General features: G+C 31.2%; 3 protein-coding genes across 8 annotated transcripts; 1 reads left to right on the forward strand and 2 right to left on the reverse strand.

Annotated features, from left to right (window-relative positions):
• The first annotated feature begins 714 nt into the window (after nt 1-714).
• On the forward strand, nt 715-3,958 carry LOC114188086 (plant UBX domain-containing protein 4-like). The gene is made up of 4 exons (XM_028076605.1): nt 715-1,061; nt 2,283-2,571; nt 2,929-3,024; nt 3,234-3,958. Exons 1-4 carry the CDS (start codon nt 922-924, stop codon nt 3,603-3,605), a joined length of 897 nt encoding a protein of 298 aa, XP_027932406.1. The 5' UTR covers nt 715-921; the 3' UTR covers nt 3,606-3,958.
• Nucleotides 3,959-5,801: 1,843 nt separating this feature from the next.
• On the reverse strand, nt 5,802-9,731 carry LOC114188828 (54S ribosomal protein L17, mitochondrial-like). Of its 2 annotated transcripts, none has more exons than XM_028077480.1 (7): nt 9,507-9,731; nt 8,444-8,590; nt 7,929-7,994; nt 7,334-7,408; nt 6,578-6,707; nt 6,380-6,505; nt 5,802-6,169 (listed from the first exon to the last, which is right to left on the reverse strand). In XM_028077480.1, the coding sequence occupies exons 2-7, from the start codon at nt 8,587-8,589 to the stop codon at nt 6,146-6,148; spliced, it is 567 nt and encodes a 188-aa protein (XP_027933281.1). In that variant the 5' UTR covers nt 8,590; nt 9,507-9,731; the 3' UTR covers nt 5,802-6,145. The 2 variants fall into 2 exon arrangements, with proteins under 2 accessions (XP_027933281.1, XP_027933282.1); XM_028077481.1 differs by having other exon boundaries at nt 5,802-6,214; nt 6,373-6,505.
• Nucleotides 9,732-12,537: 2,806 nt separating this feature from the next.
• On the reverse strand, nt 12,538-18,370 carry LOC114187168 (homeobox protein SBH1). Of its 5 annotated transcripts, none has more exons than XM_028075328.1 (6): nt 18,147-18,305; nt 17,973-18,030; nt 16,986-17,217; nt 16,330-16,579; nt 13,054-13,295; nt 12,538-12,964 (listed from the first exon to the last, which is right to left on the reverse strand). In XM_028075328.1, exons 2-6 carry the CDS (start codon nt 18,026-18,028, stop codon nt 12,761-12,763), a joined length of 984 nt encoding a protein of 327 aa, XP_027931129.1. In that variant the 5' UTR covers nt 18,029-18,030; nt 18,147-18,305; the 3' UTR covers nt 12,538-12,760. The 5 variants fall into 5 exon arrangements, with proteins under 5 accessions (XP_027931129.1, XP_027931128.1, XP_027931125.1 ...); XM_028075327.1 differs by having other exon boundaries at nt 18,136-18,304; XM_028075324.1 differs by having other exon boundaries at nt 16,986-18,030; nt 18,136-18,370.
• Between the last annotated feature and the right edge of the window lie 6,946 nt (nt 18,371-25,316).

The following is a 25,316-nucleotide window of genomic DNA, read 5'->3' on the forward strand; positions in this document are numbered from 1 at the left end:
AAGTGTGGTTATCTATTTCTACACACGTTTATATGTTTTTAAAGAAATTTTATTCCATCAACTAACCACATAAAGTTAATGTATACGGAACGGAAGTAATTATGACAATATATAAAATTTAATGTAATTTGAATATTCTTTTTATAGTATGATTTTAATTATAAATTAGCCTAATATAAATTATTTCACAATGGGAATAGATTATTTCTTATTTGAAATAATCCATCCATTTTACAAAATAATTTTAATTTTTTTTATAATTATTAATCATGTATATAAATTTAACTTTTTTTAAAAAAAAACTTTGTTAAAATTACACCAACAACAATTTTACTTAATTCACAATATAAAATTATTTAATCATTACATATTCATTCAAGTTTTTCTATATTTATTTAAGTGCATATAATTCAATTTGAATTCATTTTTTTAAAAATCAAATTCAAACATCAATTCAATTATCAATTCAATTGAACTACAAAATGTTTAATTTTTAGATAAGCTTTTCAGTTTTAATTGCATTAGATTTCGGAAAATATTTTATATTATAAGAAAAAAATTCGTTACATTAACTACTAACAAATTATACTGTGTTAATAGTTAAGAAATTAGAAAATCCAAATGTATTGATGATACAAAATATTGTATTTTTCCCTGAAAAAACAAATTGCTTTTAATGTTGATATTTAAAACAGTTGTGAGCAAAACGGAATTACATACTACTGGGCTGAGCTATCTCAGAAGAAAGACACAGATCAGAACTACTTGGCAGCAACGCAAAGGCAAAACATTGTGTGTGAAACATGCCTCAGCCTCACTCTTCTTAGGACCAAATCACATACTCCCTAAAACTCTCTCTCTCTCTCTCTCTCTCTCTCTCTCGCGTTTCGCTGCGTTTCGTCTTGTGAAATCTTCATAGGCATGGCGTCACGGGACAACAAGAAGGCATCGAGCAGCCGAGCAGGCAGAATTCGCACTCTCGCCGATCTGAACCGCCCGTCCGCTGATTCCGACAGCGACTCTGATGGCCCTCAGGAGTACTACACCGGCGGGGAGAAGAGGTTCTCTTCTTTCCCAATCTATCTCCTTCTTTCTTCAATCATTCACTGACGCTTCAATTCTTGCATTCTATCACACCGACACAAGAAAACTAAAAACTATGAATAAGTTTTATCGAAATCACTAGTTTTAATGTTAGTCCGCATCTTAGAATAGAAACTTCTTAATATCACACTGTATGAATAATATATTCCCTTACCGATTATTACTCAGAATTATTAGAGTTGACTTACAATAAGTTGGCGTCTCACCAGTCAATCAAACTAGGTTAGATTTTCGGAACATTATTTTTCAATTATATAATATTCGTGTATGACTGAAATCAGAGTTGCAATTTTTGCTGGTAGGTTTCATTTTGTCTTCTGAATTCTAATGTGTTGGTTTGGTGATGTTATTGTTTCCTTAGCTTCGCGTGCATATAGATTGTGACTGTTTTTTGTTGGTGTTGATTGATGACTTTTCTTCCCCCATTTCTATTGTCTGGGTTAACTTGATTGATCGCATATTGCTATGATATTGCAGAGGAAGATTTTCTAACAGGAATTTATCAAATTATGTAGCTTGGTAGCGTGAACGTATCGAAAGGGATAGCTATATATCTGTATTTTTAGTGATATTTTTTTTGTAGTGTATAGTATATTCATATTTAAGCTGTGTTTGAATGGATGGAGCAGAATGATAAAAGGTAATCAACCCACTTTTACAAACCTTTTTAGGTAATGAAGTGGAATGGTTAAGGACGGGAACCCAAACTACCTTACCACTCCTAACTTTCAAAATTTACGTACTCTCTCATTTAGAGGGTTTTGGATGGAACACTTCTTTTTATATTTGGAGGCAGTTTTTTATAGTTGTAATTTACTCCACTCAAGTAATTATCATCTTTAGTTCCAAACAATGGAAAGGGGGATCCCCACCATTCCCTCATTAAACAAATTTCAAGTAGAGTGGTATCTTACATCTATGCTTCACCCTCTTCAAAATTTCCAAGCATAGCTGTAAACTTAACTTCACCTGTATGCTTTACTTTTCTATAACCTCAAGCACCTTACAGACAAACAATCACTTTTGACTATCTTCGGTGAAAGTGTGACATTTGGATATTAAAATTACTGCTGTAACAATTTTTCAAAAGATTTATTGATCCACACATCTAATTCATTTGATTTTTTGATTTAATTATTTCCTACAAAGTATTTAACCATTATGCATTATATCTCCAGTGGAATGCTTGTCCAGGATCCTTCAAAGGGAAATGACGTGGATGCAATTTTCAATCAAGCTAGGCAACTTGGTGCTGTCGAAAGGCCTCTTGATCAGCTTCAGGAGCCCCCGAGGTCAACTAGCTTTGCTGGAACTGGCAGGTTACTCTCGGGGGAAACCGCACAGTCAACTACAAATCAGCAACCCGAGTCTGTTGTTCACAACATTGTTTTCTGGAGTAATGGTTTCACTGTAAATGATGGACCTTTGAGGAGATTGGACGATCCTGAAAATGCTTCTTTTTTAGAGGTGATGATATTTGGGATTCTGATTCCTTCATGGACTGAGGGTTAAATGATTTGAAAGTAATGAGGTTTTATTCTGGAAAATGCAAATTCTGATGTTAGAGGATTTAGAATTTGGTGAATAATGTTCAGGAAATAATGAAACACCGTAACAAATTTAACATGCAATTCACCGTTTTAGTTACATTTTCAGAAATCAAGCATCTTTTCTTATAGTTATTCTCTCAGTTGCTTTCGTACTTTATTTCTGACCATGTAAGAATGCTGCCGCTGAGTCGTGTTTGGGTTACTATTACTTTCTTACTGATTACATAAAATGGTTTTGTTTGTGCTTAACTATATTTGCTATTTTTCAATACAGAGCATAAAGAAGTCTGAGTGTCCCAAAGAGCTTGAACCTGCTGATAGGAGGTCATCTGTTAATGTTAACCTCATAAGGAGGAATGAGAATTATCCTGTAAGTTTCCTGTTAGTTTTTTGGTTTGTTTGTGCCCGATTTACTATTAAACTACAATGAATTTAGTAGGCATTCTTGACTACCTTTGGAGCTTTTGAACTTTTGTATTTTGAAAAGCAATGCTGTTATCTTGTTGTGCATAATTACTTGAGTCTGAAACCAAACACGCCCAGAGTGTAAATTATAAGTGCATTTGGTCATGGTTACAGGAACCCGAAAGGCAGCATGTTCCATTTCAGGGAGTGGGAAGAACTCTTGGAAGCAGCTCTACATCTGTGCCAACTGCTTCCTCAACACCGCCGACCACTGCGCCAACTCCTTCTGCGGGCCTGGTTGTTGATCAATCACTGCCATCGACCTCAATACAAATCAGGTTGGCTGATGGAACCCGCTTGATATCACATTTTAATCATCACCACGTCATCAGTGACATCCGTGCCTTCATTGATGCATCTAGACCTGGTGGTCGGCAGAATTATCAACTTCAGATAATGGGTTTCCCCCCAAAGATTCTAACTGATGAAAGTCAGACCATAGAACAGGCAGGACTGGCAAATTCAGTTGTCATACAGAAATTCTAGCAGACTGCTTTTTCATGGTATTGTTGCTTACTGGTTAAATGCTGCGTTGAAGGGGTACAATTTTATTGGGGCATTATAGAGATGAGGTACTGTTATTACCATAAAATCAAAAACAGATAGGAATATTCCCCAATGTTGGAGGACATTTTCTTTCTGTTGCTCAATGTTTACCAAGTTTGCTTTAGAACCAGTTGGATGGCTTGGCTTGGCTTTGCTTTGAACCTAATTCTATATGCTATGATTATTCTGTTGTGTCCTCTTTCTAGCTGGGGCTAGTGACTAAAATTTTATATTATTGAATACTTCACTGAAATATAGGATAACCCTCGGTTACTCAATTCAGTTTTTGAAAATGTGCTACCAACTACCAATTTTTGTTATACTATGTCTTCTGATTGCAGGGCACGTTGTACATATTATTTGTACGAATCCAAAGATTTTAGGAGAAGCAATATTGAATAGAGAGAAAAGTTCATTTTTTTTCTCATTTTAGTTGAATGGAAAGGAAAACAACCTGTATATCACTGTATCATATTTACATTTATTTTTATTCATTCACAAATATTGTTACTTTACCCTTATATGATTCCAAAGAAAACGTAAATAAGGACATTAGACCCTTCACAGTCCATTAGAATTGTTTTAATTTAATTCTTTTCATATTGAGAACCAGTTTGTGTTTTCAAAAGGAGTCCCTATTTGAAATATAATTTAACTACCATTATGACTGTATTATTGAAACGTATGATTTGATGTATGTTTACAATTGACGTGCAAAGCTTTCTAATAAGAGATTACACTTTCCTCGTTAATATAAAAATAGGTTATGCTAATAGTAAGACTTTCATTGTTTTGGAAAGGTTATTCTTGTGGCGGAGTTTATAGGTCGCGAGGAAGCTATGTATGACCCTCGAAATTATTTAATTTTTAAAAAGTTATGTATAGAGAGGAATATGGAGAAGAATTTTGAGAGTAAAAAAATGTAATATGATATACAAAATTAAAATGAATCATGCGAGTAAGAAAAATGTAATATGTAACTATTTGAAAATATTTTTTATTCAAATTATTGTATTTAATTATCAGCATAAGTATTGTATAATTAATTTTTTTTCTGATCAATGCGCTCTTATCTCCCTTCGATGTTCTTCAGTCTCAATTTCTCATTAAACAAGAGAAATTTTCTCTGCATGGTTTTATCTCTAGGTGTTAACATTATTAGGAATATATGTTTTACGTGTTGTAGTTTTATAACTACAAATTTCTCTTAAGTTTTATATATATTTTTTACTTAAATATGTTTTTATTACTTCTGTAATTATACAGACTTTTGTTCATTACCATCGCTAAGAAAGAGTTTTTATACGAAAGTATAATTAGAACGTATAAACACAACAATTAAAACTACAAAAAATATGTTTGTTGTTGCTCTACTATAATTTTAAAATAATTAATTTTGATATATTTAAAAAAGAATATATTAAAATAATGTAACTTGGAGGTTGTACAGATGAAACTCAAAATGGAAATTCAAAATTAAGGTTTCAATAATAATAAGATATAGGTGAAAAAGTAGGATTAAAGTAACATATGTGGGGGGTGTAAAAACAAGGTTTAAAGGGGGTATACATTCTAATTGTAAAAAGAATTTAGGTACGGTTGGAGAATACAAGTGTAAATACCAATAACCCAAGAATTTATAAGTTTTAGCCCAACAACATTTTTGGCTTGGGTAGACGTTAGTTTCTGACAACCAAACCAACCAACGGATTTAGATCTTAATAAAATATTTACAACATTTTCTAGTTTATCCTTTTCATTAATATGAAATTCAAGTTCTGTTTGTCTTAAATAGCAATAAAAAAATTAAAGATGATGAAATGAAGAATTAAATTTCCAAAAATTAGAAATGTCAAAGTGTGCTGCAGCCAGTATGCTAAAATTTAAACAATTAATACTTATAAATTAAGATAAAAATAAATTATATTTCATTTGTATTATATTACTGATGTAAATCTTTAGAAAAAGATTAGAAAAAGAAAATCTTTAGCATGCCTTACTATATTCATATCAGCATATACTTTTAATATAAAATATAAAATTCGACAATAGTTCACTCTCTACATTTTTTTGCTTATTTCAATATAAGTTATAATTTTCTTTTGATAAAAGCAAGTTTTCAGTAGAAAATACCATTTCCTTTCACAACCATTGTCAATTACAAATAATTATCAAATTACATCTGCTGTTCAAGACTAAAGAGATTGGCAGAGAATCTAGGGTACGCAGAGAAACAATTTTCGTGAAATATAAAAACAATATTTTCTGGTGAACTGGAAGGATAGATATCGAAACATTAAATCCAGATGTGCCCTGAAACATTATGATAGTTTGATATTCTTTCAAGGTCATTCACTATCATTCTGTGATAATTTGCAATTGTTTCAACAAAACAAATGTCCTCCATTGTCATCAGCTAATGATCATTTTGTTAAAAAATTCAGCATGTTCAGGAAAATACTCTATCAATTCATCCTTTGTCACCCAAACAAAATCCTCACACTCTGCAATGTTGAACTTGTTTTTAGCAATTACTTGAGATAGAATAAGCACGGGAAAGGCTAGTTTTGGAATCATGTGACAACCAAACAAGTTAAAGTCCTAAGCACTTGAAAAAATAAAGTGCCAACATATACTGATATAAATAAGAATATTATAAAAATTGAAGCTTCAATAAGTAAGCCAGAAGTACAACAAATTTCTTATAAATATACCTTGTAAGATGTGGATCCAGACTGGTCTTCTGTAGGCTGAACAACCATATGGCCCATTGGAGCGTTTCCAACAAAATATGTATTAGAAAGATCTCCTATGATTGATTCCAATGCAGACTCTGCACACTGCAAAATTAAAAGAAGTTAATAGGGAAAAGTTATAGAAGAAGAAAAGGAAAGCCATATGCCAACGTTCACCTTGCGCATGGTGTCCTCAGATTCATAAACTTTCTCAGGAAAATGCCACACAGGCTTTGCACTAGGAGCCCCATGTGCATTACCATAGATGAGAAGGTAGAGTCTTCTATCAAGAGCTCGTTGTAATGACCTAAGTAGACATGTGGTAACAAGTAAAAGAATGAACAGCCATGAAAAAATGATGTCTGAAAGCAAATTCATTTGTTTAAAATAATGAAAAAGAGAAGGGATAAGTATAGATAAATGTAGGTAAGTGTCTCTCTGTTTTCTCAGCATTGAAATTATGTTTTAGTTTTGACTATGTTACCTAAGACACAGAATGAGGATTGGTCCTTGACCTAGCATCAGTGTATTCTCAGTTTGAAATAAGAGCTGTATACATTACTATGATGACTTTCATAAAGACTAAATGCGAGTATGAGAATAAACAAATGGCAAGTTTGCTCTACATTATATAATCAACAATTTATCAAAGCAAAATTCATTCACTCGCCACTAAAGCAGGCAAGGGAATAAAAATGGAATTTAAATTCTAAATAACACTTGCTAACAATTATCCGTAACTAAACAACATGCTACAGAAAATAGACATTGGTCCACTCCCAAGGAAGATGAGATCAAGTAAAAACCAATATCTCATTAGAGAATCACACGTACTGAGATGATGGCTTTTCTTTTATAGCATTCGTCTTCCTTCATATGCTAGTGAAATTTAGCATTCTCTTATGGTAAAAGTGTATTCATATTGGTACATACCTTTTATCATTGTTTTTGTCAGCTTCAGTGAATCGTGGTGCTGGCACATAGTCAATCTGATAATCACCTTTTCCCCTGAGAACATATGAAAAGAAGAAACTATCTGTATTGCCAGGTATGATAAATATAAGCATATCAACACTTTGAGAAGGAGGAAAAAAGAATATGAAACATGTGTCATTGCATCATAGTCCAAGCCACTAAATTACATTTGGCGAACCAAGTAAAATAATCTAAAAGGCGTCATCAACTTTATAGGTTTGGCAAAAGATCCAAATCAACTATATAGCCAATGAAGTCATTATAAGGCTTCGGCAATCCTTTCCTACTAAACTAATTTTGTAAGATTGAGTTAAGCCATATAAATTTTAACACCGTGACAAGTTTCCTAGATCTGTTATTGGGTCACACCCATATAAGTCAATGCTTTAGGAAGAGGGTTTGTCAGGCCTTCGACAGCCAGCATAAAACATGCCAATATAACACATGGATCACTCAGTATTTGAAATGCCACCTTGCGATCTCTCTCTTCAAAACTAATTAAATGTAAATACCAAAATATTCAAACTATAGACATAGCCTTGAGTACTTATACCTTGCATCAGATTTGTCTAGAAATTCTTCGGGATATCTGCGCTGATATTGTTGTCGCCACCGAAACCTAACAGTTTAAACCCCATACAAAAAACCATTTAGCACGATAGTCACTGCCAAAACAGGTTCTTCATCAGGTTAGATAACTAAAAAAATTCACCAGAATACAAGTTTTTCATTTTCCATATTTTCTCTTTTGAAACTTCGAGGAGATGGAAAATAGGATATTCATCACTAGAATTTATCTAAACATCACCCTGCACCTAGTTTACAAATCACCAAATTCATAAAAGGAGAATCTAAGTTCAACAATTCGGGTTCACATGACATCCCTTCCTCCTCTACAGTCCTCCAGCGGAATCACATTTTTTTGCCTTTAAAAATGAATTAATATCTTCTATGACTACAAATCCAAGACTCAATGAAGGTCAAATTACCCAATTCATTTTATCTTTACTAGATAACTTTTTATTCAAGCAGACCATAATATCAAAGTCAAAGCAGAGAGAAACTCACGAGAATTCTTGAAATGCGTAAACTACAGGGTCAATTTTGGGAATGACCACCGGCAGTCTCTCAAAGAGCACAGAAGCAACGAGGTTCTCAGAGCTTGTGCTGAATCCTCGTCTGGTCAAGAGAGGTCGAACCAATGACAACTTCATCCTAGATGTTTGCAGAACCATCAGATGCAGAAAAAGAAGCAAGAGAAATAAATCTAAAATCTTTGCGGAAGAGGATTACACTCTCTTCAGTAGAAATACAAATGCTCAGTTTATTAGGAAAAATATTTTCTATATTCAATTTAATTATTATTGCTGTCATGATTTCTTCCCCAACTTTGTATGCGAACAAATTTGAAGATCAAGTTTATACAAGTACACAATAATGCTATTTTTTCTAAGATTTGACAGAATACATCATATAAGCAAATGCTTGATGTGCAATAATACTCAAGAGCACAGTAGCCATAGCTTCATAACAGATCACGTGTACCTATATCCATGGTAGTAATAATTAAATTAATAAAATCCAAGCCCAAGGTTCTAATCTTCATCTTAACGTACACATGAATTAGTTTAAGTGTCAGATATTCTATAGATGGGGGTTAGGGGGGTAAGGTCCTACAGAAGGATTCATAGCTTAATCATCAATGCAGTCATGTGCTTCTGTTCTAGGAAAAAAAAAAGTAACACACAGTTTATGGTTTTGAAAAAATCACATCACCAGGCACCAACGGCTTCTAATATCTAATATGAGTGCTAAAGTTTCAAAGACTGACAATTAACGCCATGAGCTTGAAATTCTGGTCACATCCGCAGATGAAAACATATAAGAAACAAGTATATAAGCAGGCAGCTGATAACTTGAGGTTTCCCAAACTCAAACAAAAATTCAAAATTAATGTTTTCATGAATTTGATGCAACGCCATATCACTTTTCTGATGGCATTGGGGGTTTCCTTTAGATCAGAATCTATAATCTATAGAAAGGGAACAAAAAGCAGAGAATACAGAAAGAAATGGCAATGCCCAATCAATCAATGAGGTCCCTAAAAAGAAAAAGAAAAGAGCTTTCTTACGTTAACGAAAGAACGGTAGCGTACAGCCCGAAATATCATTCCATTCCGTACAAAATACGAGAGAGCTGTTGCAGCAAAGGTTACTAGTGAAGGGAAGAGAATAGGGGTTTTGAATGTGGGGAAGCCATAGACACCAAAAGCATAAACACCGAGAGAAGGAAAGAAGGTTCTGAGAGTACTTTATATTCTATATTACACTCTCCAGTAAAACATACAAATGCTCTCTTATACAGAAATTCACACTCTTCCTTTCTTTCTTCACTACCAACTTTTATATCAATCCATTCTTACAAATTTTAGTCCTTTGATTATGATGAGATTGCCAACATAATATAGTTAATCTTTTTCATATATAAAAGTTAAAGATTCCATTTTCGTATATTTTTTTAATTAGTGATAATTAATAATTTAATATATGTTTTTTCAAAATTATGGACATAAATTAAAATTATAAAAATAATGTGAACTTAATAACTTTTTGTATCTGGAAAAAATTAAATCATAATGAAATGAAAATAAATACTAAAATTCTAAATTAATTTCTTTTAAATTTAAATGAACTTCTTTTGCCTCTCATGGGGACTCCCTAGTTACAATATTGTGATGCTAAATTTTGGTCCATATTCATCAAAGCATAAGTTATTTAAAATAAAATGAAACTATAAAAATTATTCAATAGATAAAATGACCATTAAAATTTAATTAAATGCATTAACTTGAGTTCTTATTAACAAAATCCCCAGCTCATAAATTTAATTAAATTGTTTTATCAAAAATAAAAATGTAAATACATATAAAATTAACTCAATTACAGAAACTAGTTTCCATATGGGTCTTCGATTAAGCAAACATTATAGCCCACGAAATCCATTCTATGTACAATTTTTTAGGATTTTACGGTACCTTTTTTATATTTCTATTAATGCACTTCGGTAACACTCAAAACTAAATTATAGTTATTCATGATAAATTTGTATGAATTAAGGGTAGTTTGTGGACCGGGGAGTTTGTTCTCGTACACCTTATAAGTTTTACATCGATTAAGAGTTGAGGTCAAACGTAATTTAAATATTTTTTGTTCATTCCATCATCTGAGACATCTTTAGAAAACAAAACCGTGATAGAATTCCACGTTTCAAAATGAACTACATCTCGAAAACGTGGTGGATATATCAGTGTGTTGTTTATTAAATCCTTGCAAAAAAGGTTTATTGTTCTCGACTAAAACATGACAATTAGAATTTTACAAAATAAATTTGTCTCTTTTTTATTTTATTGATGTGTAAAATACTAGACAGATACCTTATTAAAAGATTTTTTTTATGAACATATGCACAATTACATCATATTATATTATTTTAATTTTAATATTTACTGTTATAAAGTAAACTTTAAGCCTAATCCAATCCTAAAAAACTATTTTGTAAGTGAGGCTTGTACCCCACTTATATATATTATGAAATTATCTTATCTCTAGTCAATATGGAACTTTCAAGACTTAATTCTCTTATATTATAGATATAGCATTATAGTTTTGCATTTTGCATCATGCTTTTAGATGGTGTAATATACCATAAGGGAAAAGTTAAACTTGAAGTATGATGTCTTTAAAAGTTAAAACACTTAAAGCTAAAGTGAATTACTTATGTACAAGAAAATGTCATGGGTGAAAGTATTGTATATTTGGTATCTAATATATTTTAGATTTTGATATTTTGATTTTAATATTTATCTTTTAACAAGATTTTATTATATGTTAAATTGATTTAATGTGATATCTTTCACTAAATTGACATTATTATCGTTTAAGTCTTTTTAAAAGGTTTAGTGATTAAGTTAGTCTCTTTATAAGTCAATTGAGTTTTTGTATTGTTTAAATAAATAGATAATGTGGTCATTTTTGTGAAATGAGCTTTAAATTTGTTAGTAGGCGACCTCTCTAACCTCTTCTTTTTCAGGGACACAATTTCACTGAAATCTTCTTTGTTTTGCCTCCTGCACTGTTGATGATGGGCACATGAACCCAATTTAGATTTGTTTCCCAAATTTGTAAGGATAATATTGACATAAATAAAACCACATTGTCTTTTATGTAAAAAATATAGAAAAAAAGTATAGAAATCAAATTACTAATTAAACTTTTTATCCAATTGATACATGATAATATTTTAAATAACTTTAACACCAATTTAACATAAGATATCACATCGAATAAATTTAACGTGAACTTGAACAAAAACAAATACAATGAAAAAAAATCAAAATCAAAATAGAAATTAAATCAATCTCCTCTAAAAATTGTAATCCACATAAATAATGGGCAAAAGCTGCCTATTTCTACAGTAACTTACAACTAGACTCCGGATACCTATACAACCTTAAGGACATGTTTCATTGCAATTCTTATAAACACTTTTTTAAAGAAAAAAAACATTAAGATGACTTAAAATTAGCTTATAGAAAAATAACATACAAAAGATATTAAAAAGATTTTTTCACAAACTAATTTATACATTACTTAAATTGTATTAATAAAAACTTAATTTATTTAGTTTATTTTTTTCTATTTAAGAACCTTAACATACTAACTTAACCTTAGTTAATAAGAATTTCATTATTGAAATATTGAATAGCACAATTGCGTAGTTTTTCTATATTATTGAATTATACATGTAAGCACACATGTATATACATATTTGTCATGTCAAATATCTTACTCAAATCAAAATAATATAAATCTTATCTTTCTAACTAATTTTATAAAATTGACTAACTATCAAAATGTATTATAAAGAAAATAGATATTCATCCACTTGTTGGGTAGACATGGAACCACCAATTCCTATTCATGCGACTCAGTTCAACTCATTCATACAATTACATCCATCTAGTATTAGAGACAAATATACCTTCGAAGTTATGTATCATACCAAATTCTAGAATTTTACCACTTCTGATGGGCAACAAAAATAGGTCACAAATAAATTATTGCTGTAAAAGATTAAATTATTATAACTACAGAAGTAACAAGGACTTCAACATTTTTTGGAATTTTATTTATTCATATAAGGTTGTGAATATTATGTTTGAGTAGATGATCCACACCTGCGTACAATATATATAGCAATCTAGGATTTCTTAGAATGCTTACATGAGCTCTGGGCATATTAATATTAATAACATAAATATAATATTTTTAAGGTTTTAGTGACAACAGCAGTCTACGAGAATCCGAGGTAGAAACTATGATCTTGCTAGAGCATGGGATGTGAGAGATCCATGGGAAATGGATTGGCCATAACAGTATCCACGTAGTAGTGTGGATGGCTTGGATCCATCACCACAAACTGCATGTCCTCCGAGGGTTTCCAGTGTCGTTTCCTTTGATTAATAAACCAGTTGTTGATTTGCTTCTGATCCAAACCTGTGGACTCTGCAAGAGCCAGCTTCTGTGACTCCTGTCAATGAATAATAAACCTTCAATCAAAACCTTGTTTTTTTCTAACTATTGTTATGTCGAAGACATTAGAAAGATTGAACAACATACGGATGGATAAGGCCATTTGTAATGTCTGCTCCACCATTCCAGCAATTGTTGTCTTGCTTCTTTAGGTAGCTTTCCCTTTTTCCTCTTTTTCATGAACTCCTGCTTCAGACTGCCCAAGTATCCACTGTACTTCCGCAGAAGCTGACCCTTTAATTCTCTGTCTTCTGCCTGAGGATCTATCATGCTCTGTAGATCAACATCTTCTTCAGATGATCCATTCCTATCACCCCCCTCATTACAACCTGAACATAACATCATTCAACTCGATTACGATAAGAACAGTCACCAAAAACATTCTCTAGATATTTCTCAAGCAATAGGTTTTATTCAGACTATAGCTTTAAAGAAAAGAATAACTAGAAGTACAGCTTGCAATCATGAGGAAATAATTGATCCACACCACTGAAAGTATGCACTTGAATTGGTGCATAGGATAAAGAGCCGGGTGACAAGTTGAAACATTATTCTATCCATTTAAACTCAGAAAATGGACGCTACGTTTTCTTTATGTCCGACAAAGTTATGGACCAAAAAGTGTACTCGTGTGTGTGTATATATACTGTTCCAATGTAACTTATGAATGGCTACTTTATCGATATACATACCCTCACAAACTTTCCATTGTAGTTTTAAGCTACAATACAGTGACTCATTCTACTTAAGAATGGCTCGTGATTATAACCAGAAAATATGCAAAAGCTTTTACACATTTCATCTATAGTCATCAGCACAATTGCAGTAAAGTTTGACTAATATGGATGGTTATCAAATTCAAATGTAGATTTCATTGAACAATCAGCATTATGTAGATATGACAGCATGCATATCCATTTTCAGTTTAAGCTATGTAAATAAATAATTACCACAACTCTATGGTTAACAAATATGACAAATGCATCTGAAGATTTAGTACCTATGGAAGCACACGCAGTCACAGGAAAGGCAATATGCATTGACCAACTTTTGAAATTACACATAATAGTTTGAGTTTGAGGAAACAAATAGGGCGAGACTAAAAATATATTTTGATTTTCAATTGATTTTTTTTTTGTACACAACAGTTTTAAAATGAGTTGCACATCATCGAGTGACTATCATCCTGATAAACAATAATGGAAGTTAGTATAAAGTGGTATCTCATCAATGATGTTAACCCCTCACGCCAAAAACCCTTTAATGCTGTGAAGTGAAAGATGGGATTGTAATATCTCACATCTACAACAGCATCATATCATATAGAGGAATTTGGATGGAGAAAAAACAAAATGTAAAAGATCTTTTATCGCTTGGAGGGAAAACAAAGGAGTGGAGAGCTAAAAGAAAATGAATCAAGCTAAATTGCATTCAAACCCTTCCTATATAGCAAAATGTAAAGTAAATAGCATCTTTAATGCTTTACTTTTCTAATAGCTTTAAATTAGCTCTTCTTATAAAACAATAAATAGGAAGAAGATAACCCTCTTTAAGTCCATAAACTACCAATTTTTCTGCTCACGGTTGAAATCTTTTCTATGTTTTCACACCATTCTCAACGGTCAGAAAACATCTCACCGACAGAGTTCTTTGAAGTTATCAATATATCCAATTTCTTTTATTTCCAAATGATGCTAATTTGAATCCACTGAAATAAATGATTTTGCAGATTCATTTATTGATCCATACCTCAAAATCATAACGACTAGAAGAATTCAGATCACACCTACCCTTCATTTCTTTTTTTATCTTTGGTTAAGATAAAATACAAATATAAGAAATACAATTACTATAATTATTTATGTATAAACTATTCTGCTATAACCCTCATTGTTCAAGAATGAAAAGAAGAAAAAAAAAATACAACTGTACTCCAGTCTCTGTGTTTTAAAACAAAATTATGCAAAAACAAAGGTAATAAATTATTTTGTCTTCATGAAATAGTTGAGATTATCTTTCTCATTTTTACATCATTACACACACAATATAGACACACACATGTATTGATTAAAAAGTAGGAGTATAACAAACAAAAAATAATATCATCTTTAATTATTATAAACCAGAAAACAAAGCCAATAATAAAAAAACATTTTTAAAAACTGAACTAAAAAAATAAAGTATATAGCATTTAATATTCCAAATGTATCTCCCCACAGTTTCACTAAAAGCCTGCGATGTAGTGATAAACAAGAATAGAAGGTTTCCTCTATTGTTTTTGTTGTAGTTAAAATATCAAAAAATATAATAGTAGTATTTGATGCTTAAATTCACTCTTCCAATTTAAAAATTCTGCACTTATCCCCAAAGAACTTTGGTCTTTTGTGCTACTTTTTAGTCTGCATATTACGTTTCCAAGGAGAGCATGTAGCTAAGTTCCTAAGTTCCTACCCAGCAATTACCACTCCAGGTCAAGAAGAAACCCTAATCCCTAGGTTATTTACCAGACCTAATTTTACCAGCAAGCTTCCCTCGGCCATTTCATCCATCATTCAACTCTATTCATTTCAAGTAGAATCTTTAACGCATAAAGGAAGCAAAACCAGCCAAACCTGAGAATCCCGGTAAAAATCAAATGGGGAAATAGATGACAAGAATGTAACTAAAGTCTTATATTTCCAAAAAAGACAGCTGTGTACATGTCAATATCAGGCACACACGAGATGACGAATTAGCAAGATACCAAAACAGTTTAATCAATGCACTAACACCAAGAAGACGATACAGATATGTACCACACCACCATCTACACTTTCACAGACAAAGCCACGCTTTGAACAAGGGCACCCATGCCAGTATTTGAAACCCTCACACATACAAAGACTAGGGAGCAAAATAAAATACATCGTTCAAAGAGAGCGTATAGCCCAATCATTGTTAATTCTTAAAGACATCTAAAGTTGAAAAGAAAAAGTGGTGCTTCATCAACTTTAGGCACCTTTCAATCCTCACAACACACATCCTTAAAACACAACACAGGCATGCATTGGTAGTCAATTAATCAAACATCAAATACTAAGCAATTAACGTTAGAAACAACCTGACAACGTCGATATACTCCTTAGGAGTTGTTATTTAAGAACACTTTCCGATGTTTTTAAAAAATTTTCAATTGGAATTAGAGTTTTATCTCGATAGTTTATGTAAATCTTTTGATAAGTTCCAATTCTGACAGGAGAACAATACTTACTCACGGAAGGAGTGTATCCAATTTTTTCACCGAACTTAATAGATCATGGTATTAAATATGAACAATAATTTCAGAAGATAGCATAGATATAGAGAGAGAAAGAGGGTCATCACCGAAGTCGGAGGAAGAAACTGTAAGATTTTTGAACTGACACTCAACCCGTTGAAGGAAGAGCATGGCTTCTTTTAAGGGTTTGGAGAGTTCTTGCTCGTACTTGGTCAGCATCTCGCAGTAAGCTTCCATGAACTGATCCAGAGCTGGATCTTCACCTATGGAGCTCGATCCAGCTGCATCTCCGGCCATTGTCACCGCAGAAGCACAGGCTTCCTCTAACCTTGCCACCACTTCAGGCGGGGCTCCAACCTGCAAAGAACGTGTGAAAACCATGTAGGGTGTAATATGTGAAGGTGCCACAAACACATGATATAACTTCCATGAAGTAAACTGTCTTTATCACTTCTGCTTTAAAGGGTTTTTTGACTTCTTTGCAAATTCTCTTTCTTACGAAGGAACATAACTTATCAACATAGTGTTTTTAATAGAAAGAAACAAAAATACAAGTCCACAAATTCACAGTACACATGCCACACAACTCAGATCCGAAATTGCCAAAGAAAGGGAGTGTGCAGAAAGTAATTAATTAAGCATCGATCGTTTTCAACCACAAAATCTGTCCACCTTTTTTACACAAGGAAGGGGTGTTTGAGGTGAACACATACATCACACAAGACTCAACAAGTTAAAAGAAAGCTTTTTCTTCTTTTCTCACCTTCTGACAGTTGACGTAAGCAGCCAAGAGACGGTGATAGTGAGGATGGGCCATGATCTTGGCCTTGACAGCAGAAGAGGAAGAGGAGGAGGAGCTTCCATTGTTGTTGTTGTTGCGGTGGTTGTGGTGGCCACTCTCCATGAAATAGTACCCTACCCCAGTGTTGTTGTTATCATCGTTGTTGTTGTTGTTGTGGTTATTGTCGAGCATGATAGAAGGAGTTCCACTGTTACTGCAGTTGGGAATGAAGAGACAGTTTGTGTTTGCATTATTATTGGTATTATTACTAGGATTAGGATTTATTGGATGATGACCAGCATGATGGGAAGTCACCAAAGGCATCATCGTCATTGGGCATAGCCCACCACTGTTTTCTCCAAAAGCCAACAAATAAGAAGTGCCATTAGAACTACTACTACCCTCCATGGTTTGCTTGCACATTCACTCACTTGTCAACAACACACAAACACACATTCATTCACTCACTCACTCACTGTCTTATCTTTTTGCCAACCAACCTCTGTGGTTCACTACAGTTGTTCGCTCACTACTTGCTAGTCTTACGACATATAACTAAAACAAAGGCACTCTCTATTTGATGAAGTCCGAAGATGTTTGTCTTTCAGAGCTCTCCCGGGTTTTATGGTAAAAGTATCAGGCTTTTTACAGAAAATCCTAAATAGTGATAGTGGTGGCTATAGTCAGTTACATGAAGTAAGTAGTATAGAGGTTTTCCCACTTGGCTTTTCTGGCAAAGCCTGCACAGAGTTTTCCTTTGGAAAATGAGTGTTAAATGTTAAACTTAGTTTGGAGCATTAATGAATGAAATGATTTTCTCTCTCTGATTCTAGTGGTTACACGGTTACACCTGTGAGTGAGAAGACACAGCAGAGCGCACGCGGGGCACACTGAGAGAACGATGAGTTAGCGAAGAAGAGAAGGGGGAGAGGGTTCGTATAAGGCACTGCTACAAACAAAGGCTTTTACCTTCCCAATGAAAGCTCTCCCTCTCTTTTCCTGCACTGCCACTGATACGCTGCCATTCCTGGCATAAAACAAAACAGAAGAGAGAGATAGAGAGCCCAACCAAGTTTTTAGTTTGTTTAGGAGAGAAAGGAACGATCAAATCGAGGAAGAGAAAACAAGTTACCTACTACTGACCATCAATGGAGAAGAGATAGATAGATGGATAGGTTTATGTTTATGTTTATGGGGCACGGAATCCACCCTTCCCCTCTTCTCTCTCTCTCTCCATCTTTGATGGCAATCCTTCCACTCATTTAATATTCTCACTCCCTTTGTCCTCTTCTCACCACAGTGATTAAAAAATTCTCTAGTCCCACAAGTACTAACCCGTATTTATCACAACATTAGGGATTTAACATCTTTGCTTGATTTGGTTGATTGCTGTTTTAGCTCCAAAATAGAAGTTTTATGTCTCTAAAGATGAGCGTTAATCAAGAATACTTACTTTATTATAAAAATTGTTGCATGTGCGGAGCTAAACATAAATGAATACACAGTGGTTGGTGCGGTAGCATATGATCTAGAAATACGATAGAAACTAATAATAATTTAGCACAGAAAAAGCGCGTCTGTGACTAGGTAAATAAAGCTGGCAAAGTTTGTGGGACAGTCCGAATGTCTCTTCCTTTCAATCTCTTTTTCTCTATTTCCAGCACAATAGGTTTTCTCTATATCCCATCCCATCCCTCGGTTCATAATAAAGGCCTAGAGTAGCATCACTTCCCGTAAAATACCGTAGTGAAAGCACCTCCATCAGGTTACGTACACATTGTCGCTTCCCATTGTCCCCCTCTCCCGGTTTCACTCTTCATTTTTCTTCGCTCATTTATTGTTAACAAGTACATATATCACTTCATTTCCTTTGTTTAAAATAAATATGTAACGTTAGCAACAAATAACTCTTTTTGATTCAAACATAATAACTCATATCAGGTGGTGTATAATACGCGTATGTAACTGTTGGTACATTTGTGAAGATAGTCGTAGTTCTTGGAAGTTCTTAGAAGTTGTTGTTCTGATAGTATTTGTGCTGGGGGTGATGATGATGATTTCAGAAATTGTGAAATGCAATTTGCAGAGAGATAGTGTACTGTAGCGGGTGTGGTAGGTCTAGGAATCTCCACAGTCCATCGCGCCATGAATGAATGACCACTTCAGGCTGCTCCGCTGAACTGTTATCTGTCTCTCTACCTATTTTTGCATCTTTATTCTTATTGTAGCCACTCGCCACACTTAGAAATAATTCTATCTTTTTAGCTTTAAATGTACTTTTTTTTTATCAGCATGTAATGTATTTTGCAATTAACATTTATTTTATTCTAAAATCTATTCATCCATATCCTTTATTATTTCACACATATTTTTTAGCGTCTTATAAGAACTGACCAAAAATGAAAGTTATTATGGTAGAAAAAAATTCATTAAGTAGGTATAGTTCATGTTTAGGTTTGCCTTGTAAAATTGATTTTTTAATAATGAATTAGTATGTATTTAGTTTCCAAAATTAATTAAAAAATAAAAAATTCACCTTAAATAAAAATCAACTAATTCCTACTTCTACATTAGAAATTTGACTAATGTTAAACCAAACACACACATAGTCTCATAAATATATTGACAAATTTTTACCAAAAATCAGTAACCGAGTATTCTAATTTTTACCTAAACTTGAATTTGCATATTTTTCAAAGTGAATTGTGTTAGTTTCCAAATAGCCATCTTAGAGCCTATTTCTAAGAAATTAATATTAAAAACACATATACGATGATGTTGGTATAAATATACTCGTTAAATGAAAGTAAAAGAGACAAACAAAAGTTTATATCTATTAAATTAGGGAAAAAGTTGAAAATAAACATTACTTCAATATAGAAATGAGATAGTCAAATTTGACTCATCAAATGTCATTTTTAATCTTATATAATAAATAAGATGGTATTAAAAATGTATATTTTTTAATTATTAATTCTGAAAATTATAGATATAATTTTAGAATTTAGGATTTGAAATAAAAAAAATTCTTCTATAAATAATTTTGTTTTTTTTATATTTTCTGTTAAAGTCGTGTCGTAGTGCGTGTAATTTAATTTATACTAAAACTTCTACTAACAAGTTGAGTTTAACTTCTTGTTCCTTTTCAAAATGATAATATAAATTGAGTTTAATTTTTTTTAGTTTAGCTTAAACATTAAAAAATGTAAAGGAAAAGTACACCATCAACTTGAGAACAAAATGCTATTGAATGTGTATAAATAAAATGTTAAAAGAAATGAAAAGAAGTTATTTATGATTGTTTGTCAGTTAGGTTCTCATTTCCATTCTTATTGGATAATGTGATTCTACAAAGTTTTAGAATCTTTGATTTTCTTATTATTTGATTTCCTTGCTTTTGTGTTATATTTTTAATTTAATATCATTCTCAATCCTAATATACAACAGTTAAGAACCAACATTTCAAAAAAGTCAAACACTACTCACACACACACACACACACACACACATATATATATATATATATATATATATATATATATATATATATATATATATATATATATATAATAAGATGAAGAAAGTAATTCGAAATAAGTCAATGTAATATTTTTCCAACCCAACGAAAGTATTAATTGTTGGTGGAGGAGGAAATTAGCACATTGGATTTCATTGAGATCACCACATATTAAATGAAGTATGTTTTAGACCTCGATATGCATTTCTGCAACTTGCAAGCTTAGTCAAATTTTGATGCTTTGAAACCAATAGGGTCGTCATGTCAACTTTGTTCTAGTACAGAAACACGTTATTGATATGAAGTTTATGTAAATATCAATGCCTAGCACCATCATAGAGCAGGACTAACAAATTTGTGGTGAGATTCAGCAGCGATAGAAAGCTTCCATGAAATCTAAATGTTCCAATTCTTTGTTAATCATAGCCACTGATTGGTCTTCGCTCCATTCTTACATTTTCTACTTAACTTTCTTTTAAACATTTTTTATATACGAAGACAGTATATATCAATTTAAATTAGATGGTAAAAGTAAGTTAAGACATAATAAATCTGGATTCTTAAGATTTTTCTTTTATACCTTTCAGTTCAAAATTTACTACATTCTATTTGTACCTCCACCAAGCATGTACAATTCTTTTATCATTTGTTTTATTTCTCTTTTTTTCTTTATTTGTTTTCTCTTACAAGTCTTCTATATTTTTATGGATGTTGAGCTACTTTAGTTATTTGCATGGTCTAGTCCTTATCTTTTGGATATTTTAACTTCTTATATTGCATGTTAATCTTGATAGTTACCTTGTTTAGATTTGTGTAACTTTCATTCTTTTCATCACTTTTGTGGTAGCAGGGAATGTGTGAATGTGCACGTAATGTCGGTTATGTTATGGATAAGTTTTTTTAGAAAGTCAATATTTTTTATTTTATAAAATTTAAACAAAATTAAGAAATCTATTTGTTCACTTTTTTGTATTATAGTAATTATGGAACTCATTAAACTTTAATTATTTTTATTAAAATATTTAATTATGTTATGATTTGACTTAATATTGATTTAGTTTAATTTCACTTTAGGTATATTTGCTCTTATATGAGTTTAAGTTAATTTGATTTTATTTAGGTTCAAACTGATTCCATCTAATATGGATTTTAGTTGTTTTGATATAATGTAAATTTTTTGATTCACGTGAAATCAATTTGATCGAACTTGATGTGGATCTATGTTGGCTCAACTTGATTTGGACTAACCTGTTTCAACTTGATTTGGTCTCATCATATTTTCTCAAACTTTGACTCACTCAATTTGGTTTTACTTGAAATTAACCCAACTCAACCTAATATATATAATGGCCAACCCACCTAACCTGAGCCACACTTATCTTACTCTTATGTGGATCCATGATGACTTAGTTATACATTAACTAATGTTAAATGATCAATCTAAAACAAATGTAGGTTGAATTAACCAACTTTGGCATTATCTAACTTGGTCGAATTAGGTTTGATCAAACTCTACTCATTTTAGGCTCTGTCCAATTTTGCCTAACTTGGACTCGACTCAAATTGGTCTTAATTGGGTATTTGTTAACTTAACTTGACGTCAACCTTGGTCATCTTAATACAACATAAAATTATAATTGATTTAGATCTTACCAAACCTAGTCCCAAGCAACCTTGGTCATCTTAATACAACATAAAATTATAATAGATTTAGATCTTACCAGACATAGTCCTAAGTAGACTTAACATGACATAGACTTTGATCCAACTTGATGTGAGTTACACCATTATCGGTTTACGCTAGTGTTAACTTGGCTTGTCCTAATTGGGCTTAACATGAATTCTAATTAATTTGTTTAATAAAAATTTAACTCAGTTCAATCTAACTTGAGTCTGACTTAACTCAAGTTGTTCCAAGTATGATTTGATTAAATTTAACTTTTGTATCGATTAATCAAACTTAACTTGAGTTTTAACAACTTAACTCATCGTAACATTGTTTAATATAAATTGTGAGATTATTTTTCTAAATATTAATTAAAAACTCTCACCTGATTAAAAACATATTTTGTCATAGATAAAAATATTACTTGTTATCATTCAAAAAACAGTTCTATTAATGTAAATAAAAAAAAAACCTTAATCAACATTAATAAAAAACAATAATGGTCAACATTTAGTGAAAACAAAATTTATTAAGATTAATTGAAAAATGAATTTAACATTAGTAAAAATTCTACATTAGCGTTGAAAATAAAAACTTTGATAAATGTACCTATTGACTCATATATGCTAAAAAATACATCTTTTATGACAACAACAAAAATAATTAAATTCGTTTTTAATTTCGAAGAGGATCTCACAAAAATCACGAAAAAAGAGAGTTAAATTTACTATACTGATAGTAGGACCGAGCCTTAGAAAAAACATAAATTTAAGAAAATGAAATACAAAAAATCCCAGATACTTATTGGTTTTTGGGTAGAACTAAAAAAATTATAATTTAATTAATTAAATAATTTTATGAAGTACTACTAATTTATTTTTTTAATTATTTTAAATAACATATTTGGTAAAAAAATTAAATTATTTTATAGATAATAACCTCAAAATAAATCAGTTGTCATGATTTAAGTACCTAAGTTTGAGTTGCATTTAATTTCTAAAGGAAAAGAAATGTCAAACATAATGACGTGATATTTCATGAGACTAAAATTTAATTTAGTGTTGGAACTGAAACTCTTATCACTTTATTTTACTTATTTTTATTTCTATACATAATTATGAACTCTATATTTTTTAGTATTAATTAATGCTAAATAATTTTAATTCTATAAATTAATCTATAATTAAAGTTCATAAATAAATAAATTTAATTGTAATATAGAATTATTATGAATTAAAATAAGTGTGTGGTAAGGAAAATTAAATGTGATACTTTTTTAATTAAATTTTCGATAAACACCTGGAAAAGAATAAAAAATAAATAAATACTTTTTAAAATAACAATAATTTATGTAGTTAAAATATATTTAAAGAAACTATACAAATAGGGAATTTGCATAAATTAATTTACTTATAATTAGTTTTAGTTTTACCGAAAAGATTTCATAAATTAAAATTACTTTTACAAAACAATTTCTTATATATTAATTTACTTTTATAAGTTGTTATTAATTCTATACATATAAAAATAAAAGAAAGATAGATTTATATTATTGAAAAAAATATATCAAATTTTTAAATTTTGTGAAATGCAACTTCATAAAAGAAAAAGAGACACTATTAAGAATTTCTAAAATTGGTGTTAAGAATAGTTGTTACGACTAAAATCTGAGATCATGAGAATAAGTCTTAAGGGTATGTCCACTTTAAAAGATTTATTGTTTAAAATGAAATTAGACGATGAATTAGCAGGTTATTGTGATGTTCATTTCGGATGAAATAAAGGTAAGTGATTGCAGTGATTTGTAATATGAATGTATTTTGTAATCTCGCAGGATAGAGCAGATTTGAAGGATTGTTGCAGTAAATATGGTACCCATTATCATGATTTTTTCACGTGTTGTATGTAGAGTGAATCGATCTGTGTAAAGTTGGAACCAATCCCAACTTCGTAGATCTGGATCCCCTCTTGTTTGGAACGGAGATGGTCAATTGAGAGAGTGGAATGCAGATACAATCCCTTACTCGTGGATCTGCTCCCATGGATTATTGTGGAAATTAATTTTATATGTGTAATTTGTGGATTGTTGTGACAATTAATTTGTATATTTATTGTACATTGTCTTATTTTGTGAAACTTTTCTTGTTATATAAATTTTATAATAGTCTTCCATACTATTGTTATTATTTAAAATAAAATGCCATTAACCATTGCTTCGTAGCATTTTTTGCAATACTATGAAAAATTAAATTGTTTTATTAATTTTTGTAATTTATTTTTTTAATTATTGTATTAAATAAAAAATAAAAAAAGTATAATTCATACAAATATTAATTTATATTATTTATTATATAAAGGACAATGTGGTAATCTATCATTTTCATATATTAAAATATTTTTTTAATCTATCACATCAATCAAATCATTACTCTCACAAATCTTAATTTATACACTTACAATTACTCATAAACTCCTTAAAAAAACAACATATATCTCACTCTCAAATTCACTCAAATTCATCAATTTCCTCTCCTTCAAACCTATCTTCCAAATAAACAAAGCATTTCTTTATGAACTTTTTGTAAATCTATAAACATTTGTATTAATATAATTTTCTGATACTCAGAAAAAAAAAGTTAAAAAAAATATTTTAACTTATTTTTTATATATATTTTTAATTTATTACTTTTATTATTGTTAGATCATCTTATAATATTAAAATAAATCAAAATATTATTATCCTTAAGTACAAAATCCAAATTTTTCGAATAAAAAATATAATATACCATTAAGAAAAATCTCCATGGGGTAAATAACGTTACTTAATGAATTCATTATGTGTACAGAGTGAAGAAGTGAAATTAATGAATAGTTTAATAATTACACGCGTGAGGTGATGATTTTGACGTTGTTCTGCTACGTTGAAAAGGAAATTAATGATAAGTAAAGAAAGGGATTGACGCAAATGAAGAGAGAGAAAAAGAGTGTCCCCCGGAGGCGGAGGAGAAGTAACCCAACCCTACCAGAGAACACTTCACCACACCAACGTTTAGGTTTTGATTTTCGATTTTGATTTTGATTTTGATATCATGGCAGAGACAGCACCATCTCCTCTCCATCAATCCAATCA

This window comes from Vigna unguiculata, chromosome 6, assembly GCF_004118075.2.
Source record: "Vigna unguiculata cultivar IT97K-499-35 chromosome 6, ASM411807v1, whole genome shotgun sequence".
NCBI lineage: Eukaryota > Viridiplantae > Streptophyta > Magnoliopsida > Fabales > Fabaceae > Vigna > Vigna unguiculata.

Coding starts and splice junctions, on each gene's coding strand:
- LOC114187168 (XM_028075324.1), bottom strand. CDS start 17,426: ATGTGCAAGCAAACCATGGAGGGTAGTAGTAGTTCTAATGGCACTTCT. Junction 13,296..16,329: donor AGTTTCTTCCTCCGACTTCG/GTGATGACCCTC, acceptor TGTTATGTTCAG/GTTGTAATGAGGGGGGTGAT. Junction 12,965..13,053: donor ACAAATGGCCTTATCCATCC/GTATGTTGTTCA, acceptor ATTCATTGACAG/GAGTCACAGAAGCTGGCTCT.
- LOC114188828 (XM_028077481.1), bottom strand. CDS start 8,589: ATGAAGTTGTCATTGGTTCGACCTCTCTTGACCAGACGAGGATTCAGC. Junction 6,708..7,333: donor GACAAAAACAATGATAAAAG/GTATGTACCAAT, acceptor ATGTCTACTTAG/GTCATTACAACGAGCTCTTG. Junction 6,215..6,372: donor CACATCTTACAAGGTATATT/TATAAGAAATTT, acceptor CCTTTCCCGTGC/TTATTCTATCTCAAGTAATT.
- LOC114188086 (XM_028076605.1), top strand. CDS start 922: ATGGCGTCACGGGACAACAAGAAGGCATCGAGCAGCCGAGCAGGCAGA. Junction 1,062..2,282: donor TACACCGGCGGGGAGAAGAG/GTTCTCTTCTTT, acceptor TTATATCTCCAG/TGGAATGCTTGTCCAGGATC. Junction 3,025..3,233: donor GGAGGAATGAGAATTATCCT/GTAAGTTTCCTG, acceptor TCATGGTTACAG/GAACCCGAAAGGCAGCATGT.